This window comes from Salvelinus sp. IW2-2015, linkage group LG16, assembly GCF_002910315.2.
Source record: "Salvelinus sp. IW2-2015 linkage group LG16, ASM291031v2, whole genome shotgun sequence".
NCBI lineage: Eukaryota > Metazoa > Chordata > Actinopteri > Salmoniformes > Salmonidae > Salvelinus > Salvelinus sp. IW2-2015.
The window spans coordinates 26,413,184-26,435,980 of NC_036856.1; the positions used below are offsets into that span (position 1 = coordinate 26,413,184).

The 22,797-nt window shown below is 43.1% G+C and overlaps 1 protein-coding gene across 1 annotated transcript in view; it reads left to right on the forward strand.

Annotated features, from left to right (window-relative positions):
* Positions 1–22,797, forward strand: part of LOC111976175 (mast/stem cell growth factor receptor Kit-like) — a 42,572-nt gene that overhangs the window by 14,584 nt on the left and 5,191 nt on the right. The window contains exons 7-20 of the mRNA XM_024004945.2: positions 929–1,044; positions 1,341–1,455; positions 3,356–3,540; positions 6,572–6,678; positions 6,959–7,085; positions 7,604–7,708; positions 10,565–10,675; positions 12,129–12,285; positions 12,684–12,781; positions 12,963–13,093; positions 13,667–13,789; positions 14,574–14,685; positions 14,803–14,902; positions 15,229–15,334. Of these exons, the coding sequence (XP_023860713.1) occupies positions 929–1,044; positions 1,341–1,455; positions 3,356–3,540; positions 6,572–6,678; positions 6,959–7,085; positions 7,604–7,708; positions 10,565–10,675; positions 12,129–12,285; positions 12,684–12,781; positions 12,963–13,093; positions 13,667–13,789; positions 14,574–14,685; positions 14,803–14,902; positions 15,229–15,334 (1,693 nt within the window). The remainder of the gene's footprint in view (positions 1–928; positions 1,045–1,340; positions 1,456–3,355; positions 3,541–6,571; positions 6,679–6,958; positions 7,086–7,603; positions 7,709–10,564; positions 10,676–12,128; positions 12,286–12,683; positions 12,782–12,962; positions 13,094–13,666; positions 13,790–14,573; positions 14,686–14,802; positions 14,903–15,228; positions 15,335–22,797) is intronic.

The window sequence follows — 22,797 nt, forward strand, 5'->3', positions numbered from 1 at the left end:
ATGGTCACAGTCTGGAGCCCTGCCTTGTAGACTTTTCACTATAGGCGTACTCTCTAACTTTTGTTTTACTCAATGAAAAAGGCCTCCATCTTCGCAATCAACATTAGGCTAGGCCAAGGTTCCTCTCTCGCTTTCTCTCCCTCCTCAGCCGCAGGGCAATCCCTGAGAATTTGGGCGGAATAAAGAAATCTGCCAAAATCCGGCAATTACTGGCTAATGGAAACCCTGACACACACACACACACACACACACTCTTGCACAGCTAACCTTGTGGGCACATACAATTCAGTCCCATTCAAAATCCTATTTTCCCTAACATATACCCTAACCTTAACCCTAAACCTAGCTCCTAAACCTAATTCTAACACTAATTCTAACCTTAGCCCTAAACCCCTAGAAATGGCATTTGACATTGTAGGTACCAACAAAATGTCCCCAGTTGGTCAAATTTTCATTAGTTTACTATTATCGTGGTGACTTCTGGTCCCAACAAGTATAGTTAAACACGTCCACACACAAATACAAAAAAACACACTCTCCTTGCCCTGGGCCTATCACATGATGAATATGTTCATTACACCCTCTCACTGAAATGTAACACCTTTGGTTCCTAACTGGCCCTGGGTCATTGAGAGATGATTACACTTTTATGCAACAGCCAGCCTTTCCCTGGCCCTGCTTTACCACACTCCAGAGCTGCCTGAGAAATTCAGTAAAAATTAATTAGTGCTTCTGGGCTTTTTGTGTGTGCTGTAATACTGTGCAGTTAAACTGTGGGGAAATAACCGGCTTTCTGGTGGTAAAGAATCATTGGGCAGTTGCTGAACCAAGCCTGGTACTGTGTTAATCATGAGGTGGTTTACTTAAATAAATCAGCTGCAATAACACCAGTTGCTTTTTACATTTTTGTGGTTGATTTAATCACCAGGTACAACAGTGAGCTCAGGCTGGTGCGTTTGAAAATGTCAGAGAGTGGAGTCTACACCTTTTATGCCTCCAATGGTGATGCAACAATCAATCAGTCATTTACCGTCTACGTTATCAGTAAGTCATGACATTATATTATCTTAAGGTGCCCTGGAGCCACACATACATTATATTGGGAAATGGGCAGTCCGAGACTTCACTTCTGCATACTGTCAATATGATGCAATTCATCATTAACATGATATGGCATTTATGACTAGATTTTCACAGACCATTTGGCATATGTGTTAAAGCCCAACACTTATTTCGCCCCCCTCCCCCAACCATCAAAACTGCAGTAATCCAGAGCATCACAGTTGATTTATATGCTATATATACCCACCTGGCATCAACACTAACATGTTTGTGCTCAGGTAAACCAGAGATTGTATCTCATGATGGCCCAGTTGATGGACAGGTGCGATGTGTAGCTGAGGGATACCCTGCCCCACAGATCACCTGGTACTACTGTGAACAGCCTTATATGAGGTGAGATCACTGGGGTAACACACACACAGACTCCCAATGATATGCTATGATTGGTCTGTGTTGATAGATCAAGGGAATTTAGAGATTTAACTGTAATGACTTAAAGGGATAATTCAGGATTTTGGCAATGAAGCCCATTATCTACTTCCTCCAACGTTGCTCTTCCTAATATTTCTATATATCTTAATTCCATTATTTTACTTTTTAGATTTGTGTYTATTGTGGTGTATTGTTAGATAATACTGCACTGTTGGAGCTAGGAACACAACAATTTTGTTACACAATAATATCTGTTAAATATGTGAATGCAACCATTAAAATTTGATTTGATTTGAGAAGACGTCTTTTCAGACCTTAGTGAGAGGGTTTCAAAATTGTCTAATTGTCTTGACCTTCCCAGAGAATAAGCAGAAGTGGGATTGAACAGGTGTTATTTGTTGGTGGACTGAAGTGATCAGGGTTTGGAGAGAGGTGATTTGTGATTGGTTTGTTGGCTTGGAATGAGATGAACYTTATGATTTGGGGATTGGACAGTATGTTCTCGGAAGTTATTTATAATGATGATGGCAACACCAATCCCAGGAAACACTGATAATGAGTCAGAGGCAATTGGCTAATCATTATCCAATCACTTTCAATTAGGATCAAATCAACTTAGAGAGCTGTCCAACTCAAACAAACATGCTTACAGTTACCCTTGCCATGTGTATTTGATTTTTTTGTATACTTAAGGTACTAGGTGATGGTATGAAATGTCTTTGGAATGCCTCAATGTTTAAAATCAGCCTTTATTGGCCCACACATCCAACTTTATTGGCACACACAAATAAATAGTGTCTCACACTCTATATATAAACTCCCAGTAATTTATACCCAGTAAATTACTGGGAGTTTATATATATATATAGAGTGTGCGACTCTCTTTATTTATTTTTTGATAGCTTGCAGTTTATTTGCCGTTAGTCAGCAGCTCCACACTAAATAATGTTCTCTGAGTGTGCTCCAGCTCATGTTATTTATTAGACTATTAACACACACATACTCACACACATACTGCACACACAACCTCTACACACATACTGCACACACATAAAGAACACACATACCGCACACACATACTGTACACGCATACTGTACACACATACTGTACACACATACTGCACACACATACACTGAAGAAGCTCTGAGATGTTCTTTAAGTGTGACTTGGCCTGTCAGTATGTGGAAAACAGCTGCTGTTTTTGGTACGGTGCTGTGAAATGTGGAGCCTTGCATGGGGCACTCTTTACTTCTTCCAATCATTGTGCTCTACTTTAAACAACAGACAAATCCCTTTCAACATTATAGCTGTCATCATAATGTAACTTGATGATATTGGATAACGCATGTTTTCACTCTGTGGACTTTGTGTATCTCTATGGTAATGTTGTTTTAGCTGATGTGGAGGATCGTATGGGTTCCTTTAGTTTGCGCTGGAAGACTGGCATGGATGGGGATGGATTGATCTAGCCTGGGACAGTGATGTTTTATCTGGGAACATTGATTTAAGACCAATGTATGTTCGTATGCGTCATGCCCCAGTGCTGTCCAAAGACTCTCTGTACCTGGCTGTTATTTTGAAGTGCACTTATGGTGAACATAATTGGGGAAAGAGGGGATGGTTGACTCTAAATGACTTGCATTTCAATCAAACATTCCTCACTTTTAAATGTCCATGATCTAATGTGAACCCTTAGTCTCCCGTTTGTATACTCAGTACATAACAGTACATTCATCCGTTTTACAATAACAACTGCTGTGTTTAGTGCCACATGAAACAATGGACTCAAAGCTACTGAAAACAACACCCAAATTCAGTTACACTAGTTTGGTAGACAGTTTGTCCCATTGTCCCCCTCAGGTGCTCCCACCAGATGAACGCCACTCAGGAGGAGCAGGACATTGTCACGGTGACGTTGTTGAGTCCTTCCTTTGGGAAGACGGAGGTGGAGAGCAGGCTGAACATCACCACAGGAAGATTCCACACGCTGGAGTGTGTGGCCACCGTGGAGGGAGAGCAGGACTTCACACTGTTCTCTATCAGTGGTGAGTTGTGGTGACACACACACATACACACACATACAGTTACTGGGAAGGTGCTGTTTGTACGTCTGTGATAGGATTGAAGCTCATCATCCTGCTATGTGTGTGCGTGACTGTGTGTGTCAGCAATTATTCCTGGATAAACACTTTCAAAACACATGCACGCACAACCGGTAAAAATGTGTTGTCTTAAGAGGTGAATGTTGCATAGCCTTGCCTTGTCTCACCTCGAGCAGAGCACTTTGCAGACTTCATGAGAAAAACACAGACACCTCACTTTCCTGACTCTACCGGCTCAGACAACTTATCCCTATGGACCCATTCCCTGAAACTTAGCATTCAGTCTTTTTCATATTGGCCCAGATATACATTAATAAACTGATGTCTTCCTTACCAGCCGACAGCTGTGTTTTGTGAATGTGAACAATGGACTATTTGTGTACCTCACAACTGTTGGCCTGAGGAGGACTCAGGTGATCTACTGTACATAAACCTGCCATAAGGTTCCTAGAGTACTAAAGTAACCCCCCTCCTCTCTCTTTCTCTCTCTCTCGCACACACATGCACACACATGCACACACCAACCCACACATACACACACACACACACACAGTGTGTTGTGAAATCTGTGAATGTAATGTTTTTAAAATTGTATGAACTGCCTTAAGTTTTCTGGATCCCAGGAAGAGTAGCTGCTGCTTTGGCAGCTGCTAATGTGGATCCATAATAAATACAAATACACAAGCAGTATACACAAGGAGTTGGAGTTGTTGGCGGAGGGGGGGATGCTTGGTGGTCCTGGTGTCAGCTAGCCTGTCCGTGTGTTTTTAAATTGATGTGTTTGGTGTTAATCCCTAGGATATCCCTACTTTGGGATTAGAATTAAATACAGTGTCAACAAACCTAGAGAGGACACAGTGACAGGAAGGTGTCTGTGTTTGGTTGTTGTTCCTCTACAGACTGGCTATCCCATTCAGGCCTCTCTCATATTATATATTTTATAGACAATACTTAATATGAAATATTGATAAATTAATGTCGTTAATGCAGTACTAACTAAACTACATTACATGAACTACATTACTTTCCATCTGTAATTTGTACAGATAAACCCAATAACATTTAGGTCAGACAGCTCATTCCTTCTCCCATTATGTCTAACCTGAGGTGCAGAGTTACAGCTGTTTCTCTTTATGTGGATCAAGGTTGTTGAAGTTATACGCACCATCAACACGCACCCAAACCATTTCTCAATTTGGTTCATCTGAATGTTTATGAACGACTTGGATTTTGACATAGATCTTACCCATTGATAGAGGTTCAAGATTAAACACTGATATAGGCCTGGAGTCTCTTATGTAAACATAGGCAGAGCGACATACCACAAATGTGTGTGATTTGTGATAATGCGTCATCACTTACTGGCATACATGGTCATCAGTGGTAGGGTATAGAGTACTTTTGGACCACAAATCCAGCTATCTAGAACATCCTGTTTATATACTGTGGGATGCGCTAGTGGAGTATGACGGCAGGTGAAGCAAGAGTGAAAAGAGAGTTGTCTTGGCGTGGGTATGAAGATAAGATTGGTATGATGTAGAGGAGGGGTATCTGGACACAGTGGGTATGTGGGTGGGCATTATGGACGAGGAGTGTGTGTAGCCGTGTGTAGCCGTGTAGCCGTGCTCCCGAGTGGCGCAGAGGTCTAAGGCACTGCATCTCAGTGCAAGAGGCGTCCCTACGGTCCATGGTTCGAATCCAGACGGTATCACATCCGGCTGTGATTGGGAGTCCCATACGGCGGCGCACAATTGGCCCACTGTCGTCCGGGTTTGGCCGGGGTAGGCCGTCATTATAAATAATATTTTTTTCTTAACTGACTTGCCTAGTTAAATAAAGGTTAAATAAATAAAAATAATAAATAAAAAGCCAGGCAGGCCAGACCTCGGGGACCACGTGCCCAGGCTTTAGCGCTCCTCTCTGCAGAGCAGGACAGACCTCGGGGACCATGTGCCCAGGCTTTAGCGCTCCTCTCTGCAGAAGCAGGAACAGACCTCGGGGACCATGTGCCCAGGCTTTAGCGCTCCTCTCTGCAGAGCAGGACAGACCTCGGGGACCATGTGCCCAGGCTTTAGCGCTCCTCTCTGCAGAGCAGTGACGACCTCGGGGACCATGTGCCCAGGCTTTAGCGCTCCTCTCTGCAGAGCAGGACAGACCTCGGGGACCATGTGCCCAGGCTTTAGCGATCCGCTCTGCAGAGCAGGACAGACGTGTGGAGACGTGCAGGGAAGTCTGGCGCACAGTGGGAGTCCTGGCCGCACTGAGTGTTTAGATGCTGTGGGAATTTTGGACGCAGCCCTCCATGGACCCAGGGAGTTGTAGGGGAATAAAATAGGGATGGAGGGAGAGCTTTAAAAGCCACTAACAGGTTTACAGAGGATTAGTTCCTGCATACTCTGCATTCTCAGATGATTTGAAATGGAGAGAAAGCCTCTTATGGCTAAAGAGCTTATTACACCCCAGTGTACAGAGCTAGCAAAACAATAACACATCACAAACCGCTACACAAAGGAACAGAAGACTCATTATACAGATATTATACATAACAACAACAGCAGCAGCAGCACCACCACCACATCATGCTGCACAGCATTACTGCATGCTGCACAACTAGAATGGGAATTAAGGAATTGGGTAATAAATAGTATACAAAATAATTAACAAAATACAGAAAACAGTTTGATTCAAGTAATATGATTTGATTACCTTTGAGTGATCACTGAAAGACAACAATGTAGGACATATGATACTGCACAGTGCTAAAGGCCAATATGTTGCCTAACATTAAAACTGATTTGTCTATCAGTGTTCCTCACTGATATCTCTCTCTTTTATCTATCTGTCTGTTATATATCTATCTCCAACGTTACACTGATATCTCTCTCTGTTATCTATCTCTCTGTTATATAGCTATCTCTAACGCTACACTGATACTGTATGTATGTCTCTCTCTCTCTGGTGTGTGTCCCTGCAGAAAGAACAGTTCCCCATGAGCTCTTCACACCTCTGCTGATTGGCATAGTGTCAGCAACCGCCCTCCTCATCCTCATCCTCATAGTGCTCTTCTACAAGTACCTGCAGGTAACTACCCAAACTCACTGCTTCTACTCAGGTAACTATCCAAACTCACCTCTTCTCATATATCACAGCCACTTCTACAAAGGGTTACACACCTGTATAAACTTTGAAAATTACACTCAGTAAGTCATAGGCAAAGATAAGGTACAGTAGCTCACCTTTAAAAACATATTCGCATTAACTCACAGAGGTCAACTAACTCTATGCTGAAGTACCACGATTGATGTGAGTTTAATGGTGTCCTCTGTACTTATCCTAATATAACTCTCTGCTGGCCTCACAGAAACCCAAATACCAGATCCAGTGGAAAGTCATTGAAGGTATCCACGGAAACAACTACGTGTATATTGACCCTACCCAGCTCCCATACGATCACGAGTGGGAGTTCCCCCGGGACAAACTGCGTTTCGGTGAGTTCCTTTGCTATCATCACATCAGAAAAAGCACTGGTAATCCCCAAGCAGGGAGGATGCCCCAGACATCTCTTACAGTATACTGTATGTTTTAATATTATCTAGGTCTATTTTATGTGTTTCAATCGATAGCAGCAGGTGTTGAAATAAGTGTTTTTTGTTTTGCTATTTGGAGCCAGCCAATGTATCTTTGTTGTGACATCATACCTTATCCCCAGGGCCTGTCTCAAAATGATGGATTTACACTCTATTTGCTCACCAGTTGGTCACACTTTTACAATAGCCCTGAGCATACACTAACTGCATGATGTATTTAATGTAGCTGCTTTCTTTAATAAAGAACACCAACCCCTCCCTCTAAGCAAACGTTCTGTTGACATTTTGGAGTTTTTTTTTTCTCATCCGAACCACCCCAAACAGGATCCTGCATGTCCTGGTAACAGGTGGCGGAGCCAGGATGTGGGAGAGGAACAGGATGGAGTAACATTGGTCTGTCTGTCTGTGTTTCCATGCAGGGAAAACTCTGGGCTCCGGAGCCTTCGGGAAGGTAGTGGAGGCTACTGCTTATGGAATGTCCAAAGCTGATACAGTGATGACAGTGGCGGTCAAAATGCTCAAACGTAAGACGTCACAAATTATAGTAAAAATGTTGATATAGCAATAAAAAGAGACATATTTTGGTGATAGATGTGTGTATTTTAAGGTGTCTGACTGATCAGACCTGGTCAGGTCACACTGTCAGAGAGAACCCCTGCCCCTAACTATGGGTGCTAAACACCCGGATATTTGACTAAATGTATTTGACTAGCTATTGACCGTGTGTGTATGTTTGTGTGTGTGTTTGCATTGATGTACACTATACAGTGCATTCGGAAAGTATTCAGACCCTGTGACTTTTCCACATTTTGTTACGTTACAGGCTTGTTCTAAAATGTATTAAATTGTTTTTTCCCCTCATCAATCTATACACAATACCCCATAATGACAAAGCAAAAACTGTTTTTTATAAATGTTTGCAAATTTCTTAAATAAAAATTGAAATACCTTATTTACATAAGTATTCAGACCCTTTGCTCAGGTGCATCCTGTTTCCATTAATCATCCTTGAGATGTTTCTACAACTTAATTGGAGTCCATCTGTGGTAAATCCAATTGATTGGACATGTTTTGGAAAGGCACACACCTGTCTATATAAGGTTCCACAATTGACAGTGCATGTCAGAGAAAAAACCAAGCCATGAAGTCGAAGGAATTATCCATAGAGCTCCAAGGCACAGACCTGGGGAAGGGTCTGCAGCATTGAAGGTACCCAAGAACACATTGGCCTCCATCATTCTTAAATGGAAGAAGTTATGACCCACCAAGACTCTTCCGAGAGCTGGCCTCCTGGCCAAACTGAGCAATCAGGTGAGAAGGGCCTTGGTCAGGGAGATGACCAAGAAACCGATGGTCACTCTGACAGACCTCCAGAGTTCCTCCAAAGGTCAAACATCAACCACTCCACCAATCAGGTCTTTATGATAGTGTGGCCAGACGGAAGCCACTCCTCAGTAAAAGGTATATGACAGCCCACTTGGAGTTTGTCAAAAGGCACCAACTGACTTCAGACCATGAGGAACAAGATTCTCTGGTCTGATTAAAACAATTTTGAACTCTTTGGCCTGAATGCCAAGCATCACGTCTGGAGGAAACCTTGCACCATCTGTACGGTGAAGCATGGTGGTGTCAGCATCATGCTTTTGGGATGTTTTTCAGCGGCAGGGACCGGGAGACTATTTAGCATCGAGGGAAAGATGAACAGAGCAAAGTACAGAGAGATCCTTGATAAAAACCTGCTCCAGAGCACTCAGCAACTCAGACTGGGGGTGAAGGTTCKCCTTCCAACAGGACAACGACCCTAAGCACACAGCCAAGACAACACAGGAGTGGCTTTGGGACAAGTCTCTGAATGTCCTTGAGTGGCCCAGCCAGAGCCCAGACTTGAACCAGATCGAACATCTCTGGAGAGACCTGAAAATAGCTGTGCAGCGACGCTCCCCATCCAACCTGACAGAGCTTGAGAGGATCTGCAGAGAAGAATGGGATAAACTCCCCAAATACAGGTGTGCCAAGCTTGTAGCGTCATACTTAAGAAGACTCAAGGCTGTAATCACTGCCAAAGGTGCTTCAACAAAGTACTGAGTAAAGGGTCTGAATACTTATGTAAATGTGATATGTAAGTTTTTATTTTTAATCAATTAGCATAAATGTTCATTGTCATTTTTGGCTATTGAGTGTAAATTGATGATGGYAAAAAAACGATTTAATCATTTTTAGAATAAGGCTGTAACATAGCAAAATGTGGAAAAGGGGTCTGAATAATTTCTGAATGCACTGTATATACAAAGGTATGTGGACACCTCTTCAAATGAGTAGATTCAGCTATTTCAGCCACACACGGTTCAGACTAGTGTATAAAATTGAGCACACAGCCATGCAATCTCCATAGACAAACATTGGCAGTAGAATGACCTTACTGAAGAGCTCAGTGACTTTCAACGTGGCACTGTCATAAGTTGCCACCTTTCCAACAAGTAAGTTGGAAGCAACGTCAGCACAAAAACTGTTCGTTGGGAGCTTCATGAAATGGGTTTCCATGGCCCGAGCAGACGCACACAAGCCTAAGGTCACCATGCACAATGCCAAGCGTCGGATGGAGTGGTGTAGAGCTCGCCGCCATTGGACTCTGGAGCAGTGGAAACTCGTTCTCTGGAGTTATGAATCATGCTTCACCATCTGTCAGTCCGACAAATGAATCTGTGTTTGGCAGATGCCCGTAGAACGCTACCTGCCGAATGTATAGTGCCAACTGTAAAGTTTGGTGGAAGATGACTAATAGTCCGGGGCTGTTTTTCATGTTTCGGGCTCCTTAGTTCCGGTAAAGGGAAATCTTAACGCTACAACATACAATGACATTCTAGACGATTCTGTGCTTCCAACTTTGTGGCAACAGTTTGGGGAAGGCCCTTTCCTGTTTCAGCATGACAATGCCCCTGTGCACAAAGCGAGGTCCATACAGAGATCGGTGTGGAAGAACTCGACTGGCCTGCAAAGAGCCCTGACCTCAACCCCATCGAACACCTTTGGGATGAATTGGAACACTGACTGAGAGCCAGGTCTCATCGCCCAACATCAGTACCCAACCTCATTCAATGCTCTTGTGGCTGAATGGAAGCAAGCCCCCGCAGCAATGTTCCAACATCTAGTGGAATGCCTTCCCAGAAGAGTCAAGGCTGTTATACAGCGAAGGGGGGACCAACTCCATATTAATGTCCATGATTTTGGAATGAGATGTTCGACGAGCAGGTGTCCACATTCTTTTGGTCATGTATGCTTGTTACACTAAACCAGCCAGAGGCCATACTTCCTGTGATGTTTTCTTTGATGATGACTTTGAAGCACTTTTAAATGATCATGTTCTGGTGGTGTTTCCACAGCCAGTGCCCATGCCACTGAGAAGGAGGCTCTGATGTCAGAGCTGAAAGTTCTCAGTTACCTGGGAAACCACATGAACATTGTCAACCTGCTGGGAGCCTGTACTGTTGGAGGTAAGGAGCAGTATGTCTAGAGGACTGTAGCGCTTATTCTCATTCTAATCTATGCTACTATCAATCTGGGAACTACAGTTGGCAGAGGTTTTTGAGATACAGTAATAATCTGAACAATCCACCCTTTTATCACCAAGGATTGTATGACTTGTTGGCGAAATATCAGCCTTTCTAGAATTTTCKCTGTTAGTTAACACTATCAACGTTTCTCTTTACTGTAGCAATTGTGTTGAATCCACTCAATATTAGCCACTTTCAATGCAACATACCGAAACAAAACGAACTATGCAAAAGATGTTGTTGTCGGCACAACGCATCGGAGTATGATTCTTCTGCACATGACTCAGCCCATACTCAGCCCAATACTCTACACAGACCGTTTCAGCATTATCAATCAGAGCTGCAGTAGGCAGCTTGCCAAATATGGATCTGTGCCATTTACTTTGAAATGGACTGAGTTTACAGCTGCCTTGGTGAGTAGATGCACTTGTTTTGAGATTATGGCAAGAGCTGGATGTAGCCACATGTGCACATTTTGTTCATATCCTTTGCTAGTTAGTGAGTTATTAGCCCAGTTATAGATCATTTGTAGTCAACAATAGGGGAGTGATTGCTTCCTGCAAAACGTGTACAATTCTAGACATCTTTGAAAAGATTAAGAGGTAAAGAGCTTTTTTTTGTCTTAAAGGGGTAGTGTTGTATTTTGAGACAGGCTTGAATAATCTAAGTAGCCAATTGGCAGATGGTAGCATAATTTGTCTGATTCTCTGTAATAATGGTATGGGAATAATAATACATTTTATTTTGTAAAGTGGTTTCTTGCATCAAACACAAAACTACATTTTCAGTCACCTCCTTGTCTGAAGGACAAGTGGATTAAAAGGTTGATTTCAAGCCTTGCATGTTTTTTTTTCTCTCATGGAATGTAGGCCTACATTGAACACCACACGTTGGCTGCTACTAAAGGCTGAATGATAGAACAGCTATTTCCCTGTTAAAATATTATGGAATGCATTTTCTCCATAGTTTTTTATGGTAGGCCACTGGAAGGCCTGGTACGCCAACATTAGGATCAAATAGCCACAGTAGCCTACTTGGCCACAGTTAAAACTAACTTAAAGCAGGTACAGCCTCAGTGTTCAATGTAAACGCGTGCTGGAAGTTGCACAGAATTTCCACAACCTTCAGCTCAGCAGACCAGAAATTTGCTCAGGGAACATTGCTTGTTGGGCGTAAGTATTGTTTACTATTCATTGTATTAATGTTTATGATATAGGAGTGGTGCTCCTGAAACTTGCCGTACTTGTAGGAGTGGTGCTCCTGAAACTTGCTGTACTTGTTTGGGTGTCTATATTTCAAGGTGTTTTGTTTGTCTTGTTTGTCTTTAGTGTGTTGTTTCTTGGTGGATGACATTCATGTGACTGACCATGGCTATTTGTCTCCTTGTCTTCAGGCCCAACCCTGGTGATCACAGAGTATTGCTGCTTCGGTGACCTCCTCAACTTTCTGAGAAGGAAGAGGGAGACGTTCTTTTGTGACACGTTAGGGGAGGACTGCTACTACAGGAATGTCATGCTGCAGAGGGAGACAGCTACAGCTTGGTCAGATGGGTCAGTGTGGACTCATTATGTTTACAAGGAGAGGGTGGTAGTTGGGTGGTATATACTGTCATTTTCACTGCACAGTTTATACTGTATATATGTACTGTTGCTTGTGTCATCTCAACTGCTCACAAAAGTAAATACCACTGCCGTTGTTCTCCCACCCACTGGAAAATTCCCCAATTTAACTAAGCATACAGTACTTTCATGGTCTATAAGGCAGGACACGCCTACACTAAACCGACTACTCTTTGTTGTTATTGAGAAAAATACTTACAGTAAATGTAAATGTCTCTGGAGATTCACAAATGTTTGTTAGGGAGTATTTCTTACCTAGTGTGTCGTAGTTATGTGTAGTATTTGATGGCGACTGAACTGAGACCAGACTGCTTAATTCCTCCTTGCAGAGACAGCAGGAATGGATACATGGATATGAGGCCTTCTGTCGCTGGTGTCCTGCCCAATGGCTTCTCCTCAGAGAAGAGAATCTCGATACGCAGACCAGGCAAGACATCCACTTTAATTTTTATTGATCATTATCACATATGTCACTTGAGAAAGCTAATTTATACAACCTGCAATGTGCAGTATCTCCCTCTATACATAGTTAAGCTTCCTTAATACACAATGTCGCTCCTTCTACGTACCACTCGAATTATCTTGCTCTATCACTATGTTTCTCTCAGGTGGTTCCAGTAGTGAGCCTGATGTTGTGAGTGAGATGCTCCATGAGGACAGTCTCTCTCTGGACACTGAGGATCTGCTCAGCTTCTCCTATCAAGTGGCCAAAGGCATGGACTTCCTGGCTTCCAAAAATGTAAGCCCTTAATTTCCTCACAGAAGCTCTCCTCTCCTAATATAGCTCCTGAAAGCCCCCACCACTAGCTATTCAAAACAACAGGTCTATTTTCACTCTGCAATTAAATCCAGCAAGTTAAATCCATGATGGTAGATAATGTCCAACCATTCTCTAAATATTTTCATTCTGTAAGTACTGTACATTCACGTAGACCAAGAAAAGCACTATTTCCACTGATATTGTTTGTTCTATGTATCAGATTAAATTTAGATACACGCTAAGCCACACACACACACATTAGTTCCATCTTCTTCATTTCCAAACAATGCTAGGATCACATTTCCATAGCTGGTCAACAGGTCCAGAATGCATGTTGAGCATTCTGCTGAAAAATGTATAACCCATTGAGGCAAGCGGACACCAGACTACAGACAGGCCCTGTATCAATCAGTGTGTGTGGAACAGATTCGGGGAAGAACATTTACTGTCACCATGTATTAGTAGTGTTTAAAAGTTTTATGTTATCTTATGTTACCTTATGTTATCTTATTACGTGACATGATGTTTTATTATTTGTGTGTGTGTGTTCAGTGCATCCACAGAGACCTGGCTGCCCGGAACATTCTGCTGACTCAGGGGCGAGTGGCAAAGATCTGTGACTTCGGCCTGGCCCGTGACATCACCACAGACTCCAACTATGTAGTCAAAGGCAATGTAAGTCTGGCCCATCGCTTACTACTGTAGATCTCAATGTGATGTATAGATACAGCATGGATATTTTGCAGTGAAAACCATCAATGGAATAGTCAAGCACAGGCACAGCATTGATATAAAGCCTCTCAAAACCAGTGTCAGCTATGAGCCCGGGGGCCATCATGGGCTAGAACTGTATGTTCCAATTCCATGGCATGTGAAGTACAGTATGTATGTATGTACACTGAGTGTACAAAACATTAGGAACACCTGCTCTTTCCCTGACATAGACTGACCAGGCAAATTCAGGGCCAGRATCCCTGTGGAATGCTTTAGATATTAGGAAGGTTTTCCTAAAGTTTTTTTACACTCAGTGTGTATCTGATGGATCTCACATTGTAATGTGCACTCTGGCAGGTGTGTGGTTATGCATTCCTTTAAATGTCATTGAATTCTTTCAAATGTCACTGGTATGGGTCACCAGATACAGTATGTGTCTCAAACATTCAGCACCTTAGGGGAGTTTTAACCTACTCTTGAAACTAAGGAAATACAGTACCTCTCCTCTCATACAAGAACAAGCAATTTTGAACATTTCTGATCCAAAATTCAAGATTAATCAACAGCATCTGCATTAATTATTTGCTCTCTCTAGTTCTACACTCTTCACAGCTGTAGACAGCTGAAGTGATAGAGATGATGGATTACTTCAAAGATGTCAAGATATTTGCTTTGATGCATTTTCTGAATACATGAAGTGCATCTGACATATTAGACTGGCTGTGATGGTTTGTGTTCCATGCAGGCTCGCCTCCCAGTCAAGTGGATGTCTCCAGAGAGCATCTTTGAATGTGTGTACACATTTGAGAGTGACGTATGGTCCTATGGCATCTTGCTCTGGGAAATCTTCTCACTCGGTACGTACGTCCACGTTACCCTCTGTGTGTGTGTGTCCGTGTGTGTCCGTGTGTGCGAGTACCTGTCCATGTGTGTGTTTTCATTGATTTTTATTATCTTTTCTTCATGGCCTACAGGAAGCAGTCCATATCCTGGGATGCTTGTGGACTCAAAGTTCTACAAAATGATTAAGGAAGGATATAGAATGGATGCACCAGAGTTTGCACCGAGTGAAATGTGAGTGTGTGTGTGTGTGTGTGTGTCTAAGTATCTTGAGAAAGACAGTGTGTGCGTGGGTGTACTTTACAGGGGTGTGAATATGTGGGATTTAAGCAGATTGCATATTTGCTGAATTTCACCATAAACTTCACCATGAAAGCTAAATTATTATTTAGTTCGTTATTAGATGTTAGCTACATACATTCCATTTTCAGGAGAATACACTTAGAGAAAAGCATGTAAAGTGTCACTTTGTAAGAGGGGGGAGAGACAAGAGAGGTAACAGGTGTATGTGCTTGGTGCCATGCCTGCGCCTGTGCTAAATATGTGTGTTGTGGTTTCAGGTATGAGATAATGAGGTCGTGCTGGGACTCGAACCCCTTTAAGAGACACTCCTTCAGCAAGGTGGTGGAGAGGATTGAACAACAGCTGTCAGACACCACCAAACACGTAGGTCACAGATCTCCTCTAACCTGCTTGTTTACACATGTTGACAGACTATGGATTTAAGGTATTCACAAGAGTTTACCAGCAGTAAATTCCATAATCCATATTCTTGAGATTTTTTTTTAAGTGSCAAAAGGTCCCACCTTGAGATTGTGCTGTATTTAATAGTAGCAAACAGTGCCTTGCAAAAGTATTCACCCCCCTTGGCGTTTTTCCTATTTTGTTGCATTACAACCTGTAATTTAAATAGATTTTTATTTGTATTTCATGCAATGGACATACACAAAATAGTCCAAATTGGTGAAGTGAAATTAAAAGAATAACTTGCGTGCATATGTATTCACCCCCTTTGGTATGAAGCACCTAAATAAGATCTGGCACAACCAATTACCTTCAGAAGTTACATAATTAGTTAGATTGCACACAGGTGGACTTATTTAAGTGTCACATGATCTCAATATACACCTGTTCTGAAAGGCCCCAGAGTCTGCAACACCACTAGCAAGGGGTACCACCAAGCAAGCAGCACTATGAAGGAGATCTCCAAACAGGTCAGGGACAAAGTTGTGGAGAAGTACAGATCAGGGTTGGTTATAAAAAAATATCCAAAACTTTGAACATCCCACGGAGCACCATTAAATCCATTATTAAAAAATGGAAAGAATATGGCACCATAACAAACCTGCCAAGAAAGCGCCACCCACCAAAACGCATGGACCGGGCAAGGAGGGCATTAATCAGAGAGGCAACAAAGAGAACAAAGATAACCCTGAAGGAGCTGCAAAGCTCCACAGCAGAGATTGGAGTATCTGTCCATAGGACCACTTTAAGACGTACCATCCACAGAGCTGGGCTTTAAGGAAGAGTGGCCAGAAAAAATAAGCAAACATGTTTGGTGTTTGCCAAAAGTCATGTGGGAGACTCCCCAAACATATGGAAGAAGGTACTCTGGTCAGATGAGACTAAAATATAGCTTTTTGGCCATCAAGGAAAATGCTATGTCTGTTTCAAACCTAACACATCTCATCACCCCGAGAATATCATCCCCACAGTGAAGCATGGTGGTCGCAGCATCATGCTGTCGGGATGTTTTTCATCGGCAGGGACTGGGAAACTGGTCAGAATTGAAGGAATGATGGATGGCGCTAAATACAGGGAAATTCTTGAGGGAAACCTGTTTGTCTTCCAGAGATTTGAGACTGTGACGGAGGTTCAACTTCCAGCAGGACAATGACCCTAATTATACTGCTAAAGCAACACTTGAGTGGTTTAGGGGGAAACATTTAAATGTCTTGGATTGGCCTAGTCAAAGCCCAGACCTCAATCCAATTGAGAATTTGTGGTATGACTTAAAGATTTCTGTACATCAGCGGAACCATTCCAACTTGAAGGAGCTGGAGCAGTTTTGCCTTGAAGAATGGGCAAAAATCCCAATGGCTAGATGTGCCAAGCTTAGAGAGATATACCCCAAGAGAATTGCAGCTGTAATTGCTGCAAAAGGTGGCTCTACAAAGTATTGACTTTGGGGGGTGAATAGTTATACACGCTCAAGTTTTCAGTTATCTTATTGTCTTATTTCTTGTTTGTTTCACAATAAAAAATATTTAGCATCTTCAAAGTGGTAGGCATGTTATGTAAATCCAATGATACAAACCTTCCAAAAATCCATTTTAATTCTAGGTTGTAAGGCAACAAAATAGGAAAAATGCCAAGGGGGTGAATACTTTCGCAAGCCACTGTACTTTACAAATTCAATAAAATATTACCTGCCTTCATGTTTTAGTAACGTCCCACTGGGCAGACACTGGTTGAATCGTTTCCACATAATTTCAATTATGTATTGTAGTGGTGTATTCATTTTATATGATGTACTGCTTTATATTTGTTTGATATGTAATGTAAGTGTGTTAATGTGTTTGGACCCCAGGAAGAGTAGCTGCTGCCAAGGCAGTAGCTAATGGGGATCCCTAATAAATACAAATACAATACAATGATATTATGTGGAACCAAGTTGATGTCTGTGCCCAGTGGCGTTAGCCTACTGCTCTATCCTTTTGTAAGGCCACTCAGTGGTTGAAGAATGTGAGTCCTCTGACAGTCTCCCCACCTCTCTTTGAAACCTGACAGAAGTGCTTTTAAAATACCACCTAACAATTAAAGAGTCCCAACTGCTGAACACTGCTGACCAGTCATCTGTTCAGGCATTCCAGCATGTGTCACAGAATGTTAGGACTGATCTAGTTGTTTTGACTGAGTTAATGAATTACCACAGGGCCACACTGTAAACCACTATGTGCTGTCATTACTCAAAACTTTTGATGAAACCTATTGCACTTAATGTATCTAAGTACACTAACACTTGAAGTCGGAAGTTTACATACACCTTAGCCAAATACATTTAAACTCTGTTTTTCACAATCCCTGACATTTAATCAGAGTAAAAAATCCCTGTCTTAGGTCAGTTAGGATCACTACTTTATTTTAAGAATGTGGAATGTCAGAATAATAGTAGAGAGAATGATTTATCTCAGCTTTTATTTCTTTCATCACATTCCCAGTGGGTCATAAGTTAACATACACMCAATTAATATTTAGTAGCATTGCCTTTAAATTGTTTAACTTGGGTCACACGTTTCGGGTAGCCTTCCACAAGCTTCCCACAATGAGTTGGATGAATTTTGGCCCATTCCTCCTGACAGAGCTGATGTAACTGAGTCAGGTTTGTAGGCCTTGCTCGCACACGCTTTTTCAGTTCTGACCACAAATCTTCTATAGGATTGAGGTCAGGGCTTTGATGGCCACTCCAATACCTTGGCTTTGTTGTTCTTAAGCCATTTTTCCACAACTTTGGAAGTATGCTTGGGGTCATTGACCATTTGGAAGACCCATTTGCGACCAAGCTTTAACTTCCTGACTGACGTCTTGAGATGTTGCTTCAATATATCCACATAATTTTCCATCCTAATGAAGCCATCTATTTTGTGAAGTGCACCAGTCCCTCCTGCAGCAAAGCACCCCCACAACTTGATGCTGCCACCCCCGTGTTTCATGGTTGGGATGGTGTTCTTCGGCTTGCAAGCCTCACCCTTTTTCCTCCAAACATAACGATGGTCATTATGGCCAAACAGTTCTATTTTTGTTTCATCAGACCAGAGGACATTTCTTCAAAAAGTACAATCTTTGTCCCCATGTTTATTTTTATTTATTTCACCTTTATTTAACCAGGTAGGCAAGTTGAGAACATGTTCTCATTTACAATTGCGACCTGGCCAAGATAAAGCAAAGCAGTTCGACACATACAACAACACAGAGATACACATGGAGTAAAACAAACATACAGTCAATAATACAGTAGAAGAATAAGTCTATATACAATGTGAGCAAGTGAGGTGAGATAAGGGAGGTGAAGGCAAAAAAAAGGCCATGGTGGCGAAGTAATTACAATATAGCAAGTAAAACACTGGAATGGTTGATTTGCAGTGGAAGAATGTGCAAAGTAGAGATAGAAATAAATGGGGTGCAAAGGAGCAAAATAAATAAATAAATACAGTAGGGAAAGAGGTAGTTGTTTGGGCTAAATTATAGATGGGCTATGTACAGGTGCAGTAATCTATGAGCTGCTCTGACAGCTGGTGCTTAAAGCTAGTGAGGGAGATAAGTGTTTCCAGTTTCAGAGATTTTTGTAGTTCGTTCCAGTCATTGTCAGCAGAGAACTGGAAGGAGAGGCGGCCAAAGGAAGAATTGGTTTTGGGGGTGACCAGAGAGATATACCTGCTGGAGCGCGTGCTACAGGTGGGTGCTGCTATGGTGACAGCGAGCTGAGATGAGGGGGGACTTTACCTAGCAGGGTCTTGTAGATGACCTGGAGCCAGTGGGTTTGGCGACGAGTATGAAGCGAGGGCCAGCCAACGAGAGTGTACAGGTCCCAGTGGTGGGTAGTATATGGGGCTTTGGTGACAAAACGGATGCGACTGTGATAGACTGCATCCAATTTATTGATTAGGGTATTGGAGGCTATTTTGTAAATGACATCACCGAAGTCGAGGATTGGTAGGATAGTCAGTTTTACAAGGGTATGTTTGGCAGCATGAGTGAAGGATGCTTTGTTGCGGAATAGGAAGCCAATTCTAGATTTAACTTTGGATTGGAGATGTTTGATGTGAGACTGGAAGGAGAGTTTACAGTCTAACCAGACACCTAGGTATTTGTAGTTGTCCACATATTCTAAGTCAGAGCCGTCCAGAGTAGTGATGTTGGACAGGCGGGCAGGTGCAGCAGCGATCGTTTGAAGAGCATGCATTTAGTTTTACTTGTATTTAAGAGCAATTGGAGGCCACAGAAGGAGAGTTGTATGGCATTGAAGCTCGCCTGGAGGGTAGTTAACACAGTGTCCAAAGAAGGGCCAGAAGTATACAGAGGTGTCGTCTGCGTAAAGGTGGATCAGAGACTCACCAGCAGCAAGAGCGACATCATTGATGTATACAGAGAAGAGAGTCGGTCCAAGAATTGAACCCTGTGGCACCCCCATAGAGACTGCCAGAGGCCGGACAACAGACCCTCCGATTTGACACACTGAACTCTATCAGAGAAGTAGTTGGTGAACCAGGCGAGGTAATCATTTGAGAAACCAAGGCTGTCGAGTCTGCCGATGAGGATGTGGGTGATTGACAGAGTCGAAAGCCTTGGCCAGGTCAATGAATACGGCTGCACAGTATTGTTTCTTATCGATGGCGGTTAAGATATCATTTAGGACTTTGAGCGTGGCTGAGGTGCATCCATGACCAGCTCTGAAACCAGATTGCATAGCGGAGAAGGTATGGTGGGATTCAAAATGGTCGGTAATCTGTTTGTTGACTTGGCTTTCGAAGACCTTAGAAAGGCAGGGTAGTATAGATATAGGTCTGTAGCAGTTTGGGTCAAGAGTGTCCCCCCCCCCTTTGAAGAGGGGGATGACCGCAGCTGCTTTCCAATCTTTGGGAATCTCAGACGACACAAAAGAGAGGTTGAACAGGCTAGTAATAGGAGTGGCAACAATTTCAGCAGATAATGTTAGAAAGAAAGGGTCCAGATTATCTAGCCCGGCTGATTTGTAGGGGTACAGATTTTGCAGCTCTTTCAGAACATCAGCTGACTGGATTTGGGAGAAGGATAAATGGGGATGGTTTGGGCGAGTAGCTGTTGCTGTTGACCGGGGTAGGGGTAGCCAGGTGGAAAGCATGGCCAGCCGTAGAAAAATGCTTATTGAAATTCTCAATTATAGTGGATTTGTCGGCGGTGACAGTGTTTCCTATCTTCAGTGCAGTGGGCAGCTGGGAGGACATGTTCTTATTCTCCATGGACTTTACTGTGTCCCAGAACTTTTTTGATTTTGTGTTGCAGGAAGCAAATTTCTGCTTGAAAAAGCTAGCCTTGGCTTTTCTAACTGCCTGTGTATATTGGTTTCTAGCTTCCCTGAAAAGTTGCATATCACGGGGGCTGTTCGATGCTAATGCAGAACGCCATAGGGTGTTTTTGTGTTGGTTAAGGGCAGTCAGGTCTGGAGAGAACCAAAGGCTATATCTGTTCCTGGTTCTAATTTTCTTGAATGGGGCATGCTTATTTAAGATGGTGAGGAAGGCATTTKAAAAAAATAACCAGGCATCCTCTACTGACGGGATGAGATCAATATCCTTCCAGGATACCCCGGCCAGGTCGATTAGAAAGGTCTGCTCGCTGAAGTGTTTCAGGGAGCATTTGACAGTGATGAGTGGAGGTCATTTGACCGCTGACCCATTACGGATGCAGGCAATGAGGCAGTGATCGCTGAGATCTTGGTTGAAAACAGCAGAGGTGTATTTAGAGGGCAGGTTGGTTAGGATGATATCTATGAGGGTGCCCGTGTTTACGGCTTTGGGGTGGTACCTGGTAGGTTCATTGATAATTTGTGTGAGATTGAGGGCATCAAGCTTAGATTGTAGGATGGCTGGGGTGTTAAGCATGTTCCAGTTTAGGTCACCTAGCAGCACGAGCTCTGAAGATAGATGGGGGGCAATCAGATTACATATGGTGTCCAGAGCACAGCTGAGGGCAGAGGGTGGTCTATAGCAGGCGGCAACGGTGAGAGACTTGTTTTTAGAGAGGTGGATTTTTAAAAGTAGAAGTTCAAATTGTTTGGGAACAGACCTGGATAGTAGGACAGAACTCTGCAGGCTATCTTTGCAGTAGATTGCAACACCGCCCCCTTTGGCCGTTCTATCTTGTCTGAAAACGTTGTAGTTAGGGATGAAAATGTCAGAATTTTTGGTGGTCTTCCTAAGCCAGGATTCAGACACGGCTAAAACATCCGGGTTGGCAGAGTGTGCTAAAGCAGTGAATAAAACAAACTTAGGGAGGAGGCTTCTAATGTTAACATGCATGAAACCAAGGCTATTGCGGTTACAGAAGTCATCAAAAGAGAGCGCCTGGGGAATCGGAGTGGAGCTAGGCACTGCAGGGCCTGGATTCACCTCTACATCACCAGAGGAACAGAGGAGTAGGATAAGGGTACGGCTAAAAGCTATGAGAATTGGTCGTCTAGAACGTCTAGAACAGAGAGTAAAAGGACGTTTCTGGGGGCGATAAAATAGCTTCAAGGAATAATGTACAGACAAAGGTATGGTAGGATGTGAATACAGTGGAGGTAAACCTAGGTATTGAGTGATGATGAGAGAGATATTGTCTCTAGAAACATCATTGAAACCAGGTGATGTCATCGCATATGTGGCTGGTGGAACTGAAAGGTTGGATAAGGTATAGTGAGCAGGGCTAGAGGTTCTACAGTGAAATAAGCCAATAAACACTAACCAGAACAGCAATGGACAAGGCATATTGACATTAAGGAGAGGCATGCTAAGACGAGTGATCATAAGGGTCCAGTGAGTAGAGGTTGGTTGGGGTCCCGGCAATTCAGACAGCTAGCCGGGCTATCGGTAGCAAGCTAGCATAGGATGGAGGTCTGTTTTTAGCCACCTCGTGCGTTTCCGTCGGTAGATTAGTGGGGTTCCGTGTGGTCGGGGGGATCAATCCAATTGTTAAAATAGATATAGTTATAGTGACCCAAGACAAATTGTCCGATAAACTTATTCAGATAGCAGCCGATAAGACAGCTAACAATTAGCGGGCCCCAGATGAGCGTTCAGGTAACGTCGCGACGGAGGTGCCAGTTGGATAACTCCCTCGGGCAGATAACGTCGGTAGTCAGCCGTGAAGGCCCGGTGGGGCTCCGCATTGGCAGTAGAACGGGTCCGGATAGGTGATTGTAGCCCAGGAGTGGCTGATGGAACTCTTCAGCTGGCTAGCTCCGGAATAATTGATGTTTGCTCTGGGATCGACGTAAGCCAATAGTTGCACGGGTAGCAGCTAGCTAGCTGCGAAATCAAGGTGTAAATGTCCAGAGCTTGCGGTTGAAATCCGGGGATATGGAGAAAAATAGGTACGGTATGTTCTGG